General features: G+C 42.5%; 1 protein-coding gene across 1 annotated transcript in view; it reads left to right on the forward strand.

The window, feature by feature from the left end:
• Positions 1-7,117: 7,117 nt before the first annotated feature.
• ttc9 (tetratricopeptide repeat domain 9) overlaps positions 7,118-13,358 on the forward strand; it is a 69,410-nt gene continuing 63,169 nt past the window's right edge. The window contains exon 1 of the mRNA XM_043698134.2: positions 7,118-8,103. Within this exon, the coding sequence (XP_043554069.2) occupies positions 7,713-8,103 (391 nt within the window). The 5' untranslated portion in view covers positions 7,118-7,712. The remainder of the gene's footprint in view (positions 8,104-13,358) is intronic.

The raw sequence follows: 13,358 nt of genomic DNA on the forward strand, positions 1-13,358 counted from the left end.
TGGAATCAGACTACCCCCTTGACTGACAATGATGGCAAACTTTAACTTTGGTTGCCCCTTGATCCCAAGGGGGATGTCCTTTGAGTTTGAGAAATGGCCCTTAGATTGGGGCATAAGTAAATATACCATGTAAGCTGGCATATGCTGTAGGTGCAATATTGACATAGCACAGGACCATGCAGCAACATGTCCAACCCTTGACTACTTGGTCCTCTAACCTGTGACAAGCTGCTACCTTTCCCTATGCACTAAACAGCAATGCAAGCCATCGAGTCTGGCAGTCTCTAAGTGCGCAAAATGAATGGCACCGAAATGAAGGGTCATAAGTTGCAATGTGTGTGAGATGAGATGTGTGTGTGCTCCTACATGCAAACTGACCCAAAAAGCTTGCAAGTCATAAGTGTCTCTGAGCTGCATAGTGAAGTCCTGAATAGTTGAGTGATGTGTGGGTTGGGCCGAAAGCTGCCATGATTGGACACTGTCACCTTGCTTGGAGGTAAGGTGTAAAAAGATGATGTTCATATGTTCATGGAGCACATAGGGGCATTGTGGTGAAGACAGACAAAGACCTGGAGAAGCAATATGCAATGTGCCACTACCAGGTTACTGCATTGACTTTCATGTTGGAAATTGATGTTATCTAGTTTCTTGGGGAAAGAGAGGAGAATTGAAAGAGGCATAGAAATGAAGCAAGCTTAGCTAGTTTTGAGGTGCAAATGCTTGGAAATAAGGTAACAAGATTCAGAACTCCCTGTTTAAACATAAAAGTGTAAAAGCTGCATTTTTTTTCTCGCGGTCAAGAGTCTGATATCTTTGCAATCTCCCAGCTTTGTCACCATTGCCCATTGTTCTCAAGGGAAGGGAAAACACCATCAATTTTCAATTTTGGTTCTCAATGGTAAACACATTGTAACAAGGTCAGGGCAGGTTGACATCAGAGGATTGATAAATTCTTAATCTCGTAAGGAATTAAGGGATACAGGGAAAGTGCGGGTAAGTGACGTTGAAATGCCTATCAGCCATGATTAAATGGCGGAGTGGACTCGATGGGCCAAATGGCCTTACTTCTACTCCTATTTCTTATGGTCTTAATATGAGTTTCCTGATTGGGACTGTTAACCTGATCCAATCAGGGAGCCCTGGCTGACAAATATAAATAGGAGTGTTGGCCAAACTGGCCATTAACAGGTCCAGGCAGCGGGCTGTGGAGGGGGTCGTTAGGGCCGACTGCCTGCCCCTTTTCCGCGGTTACGTTAGAGCCTGGCTGTCCTTGGAGAAGGAGCACGCGGGGTCCACCAACACCCTGGAGTTGTTCAGGGAGAGGTGGGCGCCGCAGGGAGTAGAGTGCATCATTTCTCCCTCCAACTCTATTTTGATTTAGTCCCTACCCTCCCCTTCACTGTTTTGATCACACAGCACTGTCCTTTGATGTGAAGGGCAGTGTTTGTCACTGGCCACCCGGGTGTTTTCCTGTCTTCCTGGTGATGGAATTTGAATAAAGAAAAAAAAATAAAAAAAATAAACAGGAGATGTGTCTCTCGCCTGCACACACACACCATGGGTGCTGGGGATAAAATAAGCACTACTGCAAAAAAAAAATAGGAGTGTTAGAGGTTATTTTTACCCTGAGAGCTGGCTCTGAGAAAGCCAGTCTAATATCAAAAACAGTGCATGCATAAATAAAGGGTGCCTTGGTGTTGGGATACTGGCTTCTGTGGACATGTTTCCAAATCCAAGTCATGAGCCTTATCCTTTACTCACCAAGAGCTTCATTCCTTATGTGTTTTTGATGTTGACAACTCTACCATTCATTAATTGCTAAAGTCATCAAATTAAAAAAGAACAGCAGTTACTGGTTCTTCCAGCTACTATATACAATATATGTTCATAGTTATTATATTCAGCATTACATTTTTATAAGAGGAGTATTCAAAAAGTTGTGGGGAGAAATAGGTCAACTCCATTGACATTCTACGCATTGACATTTGATTTGAATTGTCCCTCCCTATTAATTTCCTTCCCCATTCTAAAAGGTACAGTTACAGAGGTACAAGCAGTAACTAGTCACTCAATATGAACATACAATAATTAGAAGGTGTTCAATGGTTAGGGAAGCGAGTACTGGTTTATTGGGTGGCACAGTCTGACAGAAGAGCACCTCAGCTGAGACGCGTTTACTCAATAGATGTAGAGATGAATTCCAGGGTCATCCTGATCTTCATGGATCAGTTGCATTTAGTAACTGAGCCTCTAGGGAGAATACAGATTCTATAAGTAACATGCAAGCTGCTCATCACTATATCAAAAACAGTAATACACCATCGGGTGAACAGAGACATCCTTGAGTTTTTTTCAGAACTCATTAGAGAACCATAAGTTTATTAGACATAGTTATCATGTTAAGTGCACGATTGCCAGAGAGGATTTTTTTTTGCAATGTTAACCATTTTCTTATATTAAATATTCTGTTACTTTAAAGCACATTGTAAGTAAGAGTGACATCACAGTGTAGTACTTATATGAACAGAACATCTTGCACAGACATTGAGTAGCCACAGAGCCCTGAGTGGTAAATAGTTCATCCAGCATCTTACACAATAGGTATCACTTAGATTTTCTATTTACTAGATATTTAACACCTAAATATTGAATTATAATCTTTAAAGCAACAACAGCAATTTATTATTATATAGCACTGTTAATAATTTATAAAAGTACTTCATAGGAGTATTGCGTAATGGAACTTGGCAATGGGCCACGTACGGACAAATTAAGAGAGGTGATCTTATCAGAAATGTAGGTTTTAAGAAGGATCCTGAAAGGAGAGAGAAAACATGAGAAGAAAAATGTTAAAGATGGAAGCCCAGAGCTTTACACCTATTCAGCTGAAAACTCATCTGCCAGTGGTGGTATGATTAAAATCAGGGATGTGCAAGAGGTCAGATTGGGAGCACTGCAGGGATGTGAAAGCATTGTAGGACTAGGGGAGATAAGAATGGGTGGGTCCTTGCATTGATTTGAAGTTTAAGACAAGAATTTTAAATTTGAGGCTTTGCCACATGGGGTGCCAATGTAGGATATTGGGCTTAGTAGTAATGGGTGAGCATGAACTGAAATGGGTGCAAGTTAGGATATAGGTAGCTGAGTTTTGGGATTAGCCTCATGTTTGAATAAAGGGGAATATTAGGTGTTGGTTGGGAAGGCAATGGAATAGTCACGTTGAGAAGTTTAAAAAAAAATTTGGTGATGGTTTCAGCAACAGATATGCTGAGGCAGAGACAGAGTGAAACACTATTATGGAGATAGATATGGGAAGTTTTGGTGACTGGGTAGATATGTAGTTAGATGCTCATTGCTTGGTCAAATTTGGATCTAGGATTGCAAATGAGCTGTTTTAAACCTCAGGCATTTGCAAAGGAGAGAGATGGACAAAGTGGAGTTTGTAGTACAGACAAAAGACAGCAGCTTCTGCATTCCAAATTTTAGCTATCATTTAAAAAGTCATTAGAAGGGCCTCATTGTAGTTTCCATGAAGCTTTGGTTGATGGATTTGAGTAATTCAAACTAACAAAGGTCACTTGTTCATAATTTGCCTGACTGTGATAGATAATCACAAATGATGTAGCAGTTGGGACCTTCCTTGCAGATGGAGTAGGAACACCAACAATCAGCCACAGTTCATAATCCTCATCATTATCCGGTGCTAAATGCTTAGAAGCATTTGTGCAGATGTCAAGTGCGGAGGGGATTCATTATGATGCTGTCCACAAATTTAAGTGTTTAAAATTTGACAATTTGATAATGATGAAGTGGCTTGTTCATATTTGTTCTGCCATATGGTCATTACCCCTCACCTCACCACTCTGCACGTTATTACCAGTGATCAGAGTGAAGAGCAAGCAGTGAAGGGCAGCATTTTCACACAAGAAATTCATGATTTTGTATCAAATGCATGTGCCTGCTATTTAAAAGGAGGCATCAATCCACATAAAATAAGCATCAATATGCAGAACAACACATTACAAAGATTCCAGAATATAAACCTTACTCTCACTACCAAAATGAAACTAGTATATTTCAAACATTGTTTCTCATTATCATAGAAATTATTGCAGGGATCAAGATAATCCTATCCACTATTCTGATGATTTTACATTCTCTCTATTTAAATATCTACCTAGTTTGAATTTAAATAATATTGCCATCCCAATCTCAATATTGTCTTGTGGTGAAACGTTCTATGTTCAAATGATGTCTTACAATAATTCCTGTAATTTTCTCCCTTTGTTCTTTATATTAGTAACATGTTTAATTTTCTTACTGTAAGTAAATAATGCTTCTCTGCTTTTGGCACAACCCTGAATAATGCATAGAAATATAACTAATACTATACTTTATGCAATTTGTGTTAGAGAGGTTTGCAGTTAACTCACATTTGAAATAGAAGATCCACGTTGAGGTACGCAGAACTATCAACATCAAGCATTACATTAGGCTCACAGCTCATGTCACACATAACAGCTTACCTCATGGATCAGAAGGATTATGGGTTACATTGATCCTCATTAAGGACGATCAGCTACATTTGCCAATACTGTACAAAGCAAACATGTTGCACTGTTGCACAGTGACGTAGGGTATACAAGCCAGCAGTAGGTTCAAATTGTTAACTCAGATACCCTGCCTTTAAGTTAGATTCCATCTGAACTATATTCATCTGTATCATTTATGGAGACTGTATATTTTATCCTTCAAAGGAAAGATATGTCACCGATAAGGCCAGTCTCTATTGCCCATGAGACGTTGATTGTGAGCTGTCTTCTTTAATAGAATTTGGCTTGCTAGGTCATTGAGGAGTCACCCACAAAGATGTAAGTTAGGAGGCAGGTATATGGGCAAGGACATAATACACATTTCCTTTCCCTGAATGACATTAATAAACTAGATTTTTTTTAAAAAGTAATAGTCCTATAGTTCCATGCTCACCAAGACTGCGTCTAGCTTTTCAATCCAGATCTTTTTCCATTTATTTAATTAATAGAATTAGAATTCATGTTGTTTTTGGGTTAAGTCCTGTAACATAATCACTATAGTATCGTATATAGGAATTACCAGTTCATTAGTTAGAAATTAGTTAGCATATGATCAGTGACCAGTTCCAGGTAAAGTAAGGCCTATGACTAAGGAAAATAAACATTTAAGCTTTAACATTGTCATGTCAAAATATGTGATTTTCCAAGAAAAGCACATGATGTGATATGCTTGCCATACATTTCAAACCAGTTTTGGAATTATCAGATGGCTAAAGAGAGATATACTAGAACATACTAGTTAGTAAATTACATTGAAGGTATCTCCCGATACCTTCACTCAGTTATTTTTAAACTGAGTGTTAACAATGATTATGCACCATTTTCTTTATTTGGATTCACGTTCCTGGCAGACTGTCTATTTAATCGCAATGCATAGCTGTCTTACAGCGTTTACAGTCTGGCACTCGATGTCTTTACTACGTTTGGCAGAGACTGGAGCAGATCATCTTTGCAATGAAGATCACGACCATAGCAGCATTTCAGCCAGCCTAATTGCAAAGCGTTGTGGCTCATGCAGAACAGGAGACTTGGACGATCCGAACACTTTTCCACCTGCTGAAGCTCGGCCTTAAAGCTGACACGTGAAGTTTAGGAAATAGATGATGCGGGATCAGCCCAACGAAGTCTGACATCTTCATGTGGAGCTGCCACGCCCGATACATTAACAGAGATTCTAAACGGTTTTAGAATCCCGTCAGAATAGCAGACAAACTCGTTCCAGATAAATGAACAAGGCGTTTGCACAGTACTGCAAGATATAAATAAGAAATGCATGGAAAGTAGTAGGCTGTCGTTAATTAAATTATGCAGCATATTCAAAACCTGCTACTTAAACTATTGGAAACAAAATGGAATAGAGTGCTAATGGAGTGCAGGCTGGCTTTAAGGTGTCCAATAGATCATGGGGAATGGAACGCAGGAAGAAAACAGACTCAGGTTGTTCATACTTCCAATCTGCTAAAGACAATAAGACAGTCGCTGAGTTGAACTCTATGGACAGCAATAACTGCTTAAAACTGTAAAAGCACAATAAGTCACAGTGAGATCCCATAATTTACCCCTCGACCAGTCACTGACCTTGCTCACTGGTTGGGAGTGAGGACGCTGCAGTGGATTTGAATGCTGTAGGTTATGAAGGGGAGGTGGTTTTTGGTTGAGTGTGGAATGGGGAGGCGGAGGAGGGTATAGCAGGGGGACGGCGAGGTGATGAACGCTGGTGTGATGATTGCCAAGGGGATCAAAAGTTACGGGGAGAAAGCGGGAAAACGGGGTTGAAAAACAAATCAGCCATGACAGGATGGCAGAGCAGACTAGATGGGCCGAATGGCCTAATCTTTTGCTCCTGCGATCTTACGGTGGAGGTGACACATTTAGGGTGGAGCTTGGTCAGGTGAGGGCGTGACTGGGCGGGCACCCGATGGGAACATGACTCATTTCCAAATCTTTGTCCAAATTCATTGCCAGCTGAGCCATTTCCCAACACACAAAAAAACACCAACAGAATGAAAAAGGGGCGGTGGCTGGGGGAAGCAAACTTGCATGAATCTGAGGATGGACACTTCAAAAGCTGGTCTTGGGCAAGAGATGGAGTAGTGTGAAATTAAAACAACCTGCCTCTGGGGGGAGGAGGGAAGGGGGCAAAAGGTAGTGGAAACCGGGAGGGCAGAACTCCCCAACGTTAGACATGAAGAAAACTATCCTCTATTTTGCTTAGAACCCTCTCGCCCCCCCCCCCCGGGTTTACTCTCAGTAAGGCTGACCTGTTCCTCTGCCATTCATGCCCATCATTAACATCGGCTGTTCACCCACATCCCTGCTGGCAAAGTTCCATTCCCACTCCCTTAGCCTTTTTCCACCTTTCCCATTGGAACCACCCGGTCTTCTCCCTATGCTTCCCGCCCCCGCAGCATTAAAATGAAACTCCATCACTGTGGGGTTTTTTAGCTCAGGGGTACCTAACCTGGATGTGTGTCACAACACAAAGCTGATCAAAAAAAACTTTAATAATTAAAAAAAACTTTTCCGGCCCCCTTCAGTTCTGAAGAAGTCACATTGGAACTCAAAACATTGACTCTCTCTCTCTGCACAGATGCTGACAGACCTGCTGAGTTTGTGTGGTGATGTGGAAAACGGGTGATTTGTTTTAGAGGGTGTGGCTGATCTGGTGTATGTGTGTGTATGAGAGAGAGAGAGATTTTTATACCCTGCAGTGAATTCGACCAATCGTTAACACGTCTTAAATGTACGACTTGAAGGGTGATTCGAGGTGCATTTAACCTCGACCCCGCTTCTCTCTCTCTCTCTCTCTAAACCGCTTCCAACTCTTTCTGTGATCTGTGATTTGCTTCTGCTCACCTCTCTCGACACTGATCGCTTTAATTAGAAACTGAATCAGGGTTGGATTACGTGTGGATGGTTCCAACTCTTCCGGGTCGACAATGATTTTTTAAGGGGGAAAAAAAACCACACACACATAAGAAGGGCAGATCGGAGTGAGTGGTGGACAATTCCTGCAATCAGTTCTAGGCAGAGAGACGTAAACAGACAAACCAGCCAGCAGAAGGTGTGCTAGCAAACATGAGGTATCGGGTCGGCGCTGGCAGCAGCAGCAGCTAAGAGATGGAAGAGAAAGCGGTGCCTGGGAGCCAGTGCAGCTCCGACGCTGGGCGGCCAGGAGATGCTGGTGGGTTGGGCGCAGGGTCAGCTACTCCCCGGACTGTCTCCAAGTGCGAGCACGGTCAGCCGGACTCCCAAGGCACCCTTCACAGAGCCCTGGACTTCAAGCTGCAGGGCAACCAGTGCTACAAGGCGAAGAAATTCCGAGAAGCCATCGGCAAGTACCACCGGGCTCTGCTGGAGATGAAGGGCTTCCTGGCGGTCACCGACCCCGAGCCGTCCCCGGCTGTCCCGGTGCAGCCTTCCTCCTGCGGGAGGGCGCCGGTCACACTGACCGAGGAGGAGAGGAGGCTGCTGGAGAGTAGCGAGATCGAGTGTTACAACAGTCTGGCGGGTAAGCCTCCCCCCCCCCCCCCCCCAAAAGCCTTGTCCCGCGCAATTTACTGCTCTGTGTGTGTGTGTGTTTGTCTCTCGGAGCCACCTCGCCCAGAGTTCACCCGCTCCTTTTCCAGCCGGGATCAGCCGCCCCCATTCCTTGCTCCTTCAGCATGATATCCATCTGCTGAGGGATGGCCATAATTGATGGCATTTCTGAGTTCGTGGACCCTCAGGTTGGAACTGAAGTACTTCAGGCAACCTTCAACCCCAGATATATTCCAACTACCTGCATCCGTTCCCCTACCCCTGTAACTTGCGTTGCACTGGGATTTGCCAGGACGATATATTGGCTTATCATGTTGTGGAGAGCATGACATCACTGGGTGCAGTTTACACCCAGGGTTGTGAGACCAAGGACACGTTTAGAGGATGTAATACCACAGAAGTGATTCACAAGGATGTTATTCAGGGAAATGCCAGGCTATTCCTTACCACGTGGACAGCGTGCGCTGACCAATTCCCAAGGGAATATGCTACCGTCCTATAGAAGCCGGAATTCTGCATGTTTTGGAGCTGTAGTCACAGAGGAAGTGGTGGAGGCTGGTACAATTACAACTTTAAAAGGCATAGAGATGGATATATGAATAGGGAGGGTTTAGAGGGATATGGGACAACTGCTGGCAAATGGGACTAGATTAATTGAGGATACCTGGTCACCACAGACAAGTTGGAGCAAAAGGTCTCTTTCTGTGCTGTACATCTCTATAACTGCAGATGCTGGAAATCTTAAACAAATACAGAAATTGGCAGAGAACCTCAGCAGGTCTGACAACATAAGACCATAAGACATAGGAGCGGAAGTAAGGCCATTCGGCCCATCGAGTCCACTCCACAATTCAATCATGGCTGATGGGCATTTCAACTCCATTTACCCGCATTCTCCCCGTAGCCCTTAATTCCTTGTGACATCAAGAATTTATCAATTTAACATCTGTGGAGAGAAAGCAAGGTTAATGTCCACGTCCAATGACCCTTTTTCAGAACTGGGCAGCACAGTGCTGCCTCACAGCGCCAGGGACCTGAGCCCAATTCCAGCCTTGGGTGACTGGGTGAAGTTTGTACCTTCTCCCTGTGTCTGCATGGGTTTCCTCTGGATGCTCCAGTATCGTCCAAGAGCCCAAAGAAGTGCAGACTAGGTGGATTGGCCATGTTAAATCTGGGATTACAGGGATAGGTTGTGGGTCTGCGTGGCATGCTCCTTGATGGCCAAATGGCCTCCTTATGCACTGCAGGAAGTCTATGATTCTACATCTATATTAAACCCAGCCAGTGATTTGGCACAATATCCAAAGTGGCATATGAAGCAGTTTACAATGTTCACAGGTAATTAAGATAAGCTACCCAAGTATGAAACATCCAATGCAGAAATGCCTCTCTGCCATGTGTGTATTAGGCTAAAAGCAGCCCCCACACTACACTACAAACCAGCCAGCAGAAGGTGTGCTAGCAAACATGAGGTATCGGGTCGGCGCTGGTGGCAGCAGCAGCTAAGAGATGGAAGAGAAAGCGGTGCCTGGGAGCCAGTGCAGCTCCGACGCTGGGCGGCCAGGAGATGCTGGTGGGTTGGGCGCAGGGTCAGCTACTCCCCGGACTGTCTCACCTACTTGCCCACCCAGCCACATTGTCACTATATGCCCAGTAGGTACAGACGAGGACCCCTGCAATTTTGTACAATTTGTAAGCAAGCTTTAATTCCAAGCTCCTGTTATTGACTGGGTATGATCTCCATATTCTGTGCTATGAATATTTCAGAAGAATATATTAGCATAAAGCATAATGGTCTTTGGAGAAAAGAAAACTTAGAAACATATACTCAATCAAAATGTTAGTAAGCTTTTAGAATTAAATGATTGGAGTCTTATACTAATAAATCAATAACTACATATGAAGTAGTTATGTAGTACTTGAATGCAAACTCAAATTATACCTATTGATCAGTGTTGCCACTTGCATGCAAAATAAATAAACTTTTGATACAAAGAAGCACCAACACATCACAAAGTACTTGAAATATGATTGGTTCAATTTGCTACAGCAATATTAATAGCTAGCCTAACAAGGAAGTTAAAGCTAGTTTATAGATGATAACCAGAGTTAAATCTAGTCAACCATCTTAATTGTCCAAGAGGTGGCTGGCCTGTCAATTACTTGCTACAAGAAGGTACCAAGACAGCTTGTGTCCACAGGCTATTTCTTTTAAAGGCTGCTGCTGACTTTGTACCATTCAATGTCCCTCGTACACATTTGATAGAAAGTTTAGGCTAGCATCTGCCAAATATTTTCCCACTGTGACTCCATTTTGACACTTGAAAATGGTCATGACCACCTTGTTGGTGAGAGCTGAGAGAGTGGGGAACCTGGCTGTTGTAACTTGATGCAAACTCAATGGTGGCCACTACTGCTTCGCATCTCACGATCTCCCTTGGAGTATGGACCTTTGTTTTGGCTTACATCAAGGGTCAACATAAGAACAAAGGCTTTAGGAATAAGCCCTTTGAGTCCACTGTGCTATTCAATCAGATCATAGCTGACCTGGTTGTGGTCTACTTTCTAGAACACTTGGCTTCTTTGTCAACAAAAAAAGCCTTGTAACTCAGGCTTGAATATATTTAATGACCCAGCCTCCACTGCTCTCTAGGGGAAGAGATTTCCACTGACTAATGAACCTCTGAGAAAATAATTGTCCAACAATGTGCAAAATGTACAACTATTGCATGTTTTTGGTTTCTGAACTGGAAAAAGAATTGAAGAAAATCTAAATTTTGCTAAGTCTGTAAGCAGACGGATGCATCATGAGTTGATTACTGAAGTGGTGGTATCCCCAACTCTCAACCATCTGCTGCAAGCATTTTAAAGTAGAAATGTCCCTAACTTGTAGAGAGCAGACATCATCAACCCAGCAGTCATCATGAAGGGAGATTAACCTGCTGGAGAATTCCAAAATCAGTCTGTGTGTGTAAATACCAAATAAAACATTTAAATCAAATCTGAGATTAGACTGTGACAATGAAGAGATTAATTGATGGAGGGACTTTGCAATACATGCAAGTGTGACATCACACACTTGCTTCTAACAATTGCTTCGGACTTAACACTGCAGCTATAAAATCAGAAAAAGCATAGATTTGCAGTGGAAAATGTACATTTAAAATATTAATGGAAAATCCACAGAATGACTAGAACGCCAATGGAATTCATATAACACGAGAGAATCTTCCAGCGAGCCACACAAATCCACTGTAATCCACTGCTGGTAGCTGTGCTGACTCATACATTTGATAAGGGGAAGTGGTACGATAGAGAAATTCAGTCCGTTCTTGAGGTCTTTTAGAGAGCAAGGTAAGTCTGAATGCAAATTTCAGACTGCAGTTCAATAAAACCTACAAAGTCAATGCAAGCAAAAATCAAGACAGCTGTATAAAAGGTGGCTAATCCAATATTCTAACCTTGTGTATGCTATCATCACAAGTTAAAATGACCTGAGCCAGTATTGACAGGGACATCAACCACCTGGGGGAAAATCATATCCTGTCTTCATTGTACATTAACTGGCACTTTCCAGTAACAGTGGGAATAGGAATTCTTGTTGGAGGAACGAAGATAATACTTGTGACTTGTGCAGGTGAAATCACCAATCAAATTCCCCTCGCCCTTAAGTTAGCACTGATGTACACAAGCAGGAGGCTGGAAGAACACAGCAAACCAGGCAGCATCAGGGGGTGGAGAAGTCAGCATTTTGGATGTAACCCTTCCTCAGGACTTCACCTCCTGATGCTGCCTGGCTTGCTGTGTTCTTCCAGCCTCCTGCTTGTCTACCTTGGATTCCAGCATCTGCAATTTTTTTGTCTCTACTTAAGTTAGTACTTGCTAGGTGCCAATTCCGTGTGTGGATACCAGTGTTTTACACATTCATTTTGAAAAGCAGAATGTATTTTACAGTGCACAATGTTGCTATTTTAATACTGAGCAGGACTAATTTTCTTAGATTGGAAATGATATGATTAAAAGTGTGTTTGTATCAAATCATCATTCCTCCAGCATTGAAGTCCTCAATGTAAGTTTATCCGCCTTCAGGTCTCTTGCTTCCTTCAGAGTTGCACATAGTTATGTTTTTGTTGGTGTAGCTTGGTTTATATTTTTCTTATTCCCACTAAGTTTTTTTTTGGCCATTATAACTTTATTCAAAAATGCTGAGATCAATTGTATTTAACTCTTGAGTATCCATCATAGTCCTAACATTCTCTATGAGAATGTGCCCCTTATCAGTTAAGCTGATTCTGTTGACTGCTAAAGCCACATATTTGCAGGCTAGAAATACCATAGTTTGAAGTCTCTACACTAATGGGATCCAGGTTTGTTGTGGGGGGGGTGTGGATATGGAGAAACAATGGATAAAATGTAGAGGAGTGTTTTCCATTGCTGTGACAAAGGCTTGTGTTGATATAGTCAGCAGGGCTACTGTAGATGGCGCTCTTGTGTCATCTCGCAATCTTCAGCAATGCTATTTGCAATCACCATAATTGTCATCGGGGCAATGGTATTTGTACCCAGAAGGAGGTACCAAGGGGTGAATAAGAATTGAAGTAGTACGCTTTAGCAGGAAAAAAGCACTAGAGACACTTGAAGCAGTAAATTCTCAGGACCTGATCGTCTGCATCCCAGGACTACATAGTTGTGGATGCAATGGTTATGACTTCCCCAGCTTCTAGATTAGGCATTGTGGATTGGAAGCTAGCAACTGTTCCATCAATATTCAGGATGGGAGGTAATGGGGAACATGAAGGCCAGTTATCCTGAATTCCTGAGTTGTTGAGGAAAATGCTGGAATTATTAAGGAAGTCCTAGCAATATACCTTGAATCAATGTGATCAGCCAAATTCAACATGGTTTTCAAAAATTGTTTCTGAAATTTATTTATTGGTGCTTTTTGATGTACCTATTCAGGAATGTCATAGAGTCATAGAGATGTATGGCATGGAAGCAGACCCAACCCGTCCATGCCGACCAGATATCCCAACCCAATCTAGTCCCACCTGCTAAAGGGGAACAAGTAGATGCAGAATACTTGGATTTCCAAAAGATGTGCAATGAAGAGCCACACAAAAAAAAAATGCACAAGATAAGGGCTGAAGAAGTGGGGGTAATATATTTGCAAGGGCAAGTGATTTGGTATGGATAGGAAGAAGAAAGTAGGGATAAGCAGGACTCTGT

Source organism: Chiloscyllium plagiosum, unplaced genomic scaffold (genome assembly GCF_037043375.1).
Source record: "Chiloscyllium plagiosum isolate Xiang-an unplaced genomic scaffold, Cpla_swu_hap1 HiC_scaffold_8, whole genome shotgun sequence".
In the NCBI taxonomy this organism is placed as follows: domain Eukaryota; kingdom Metazoa; phylum Chordata; class Chondrichthyes; order Orectolobiformes; family Hemiscylliidae; genus Chiloscyllium; species Chiloscyllium plagiosum.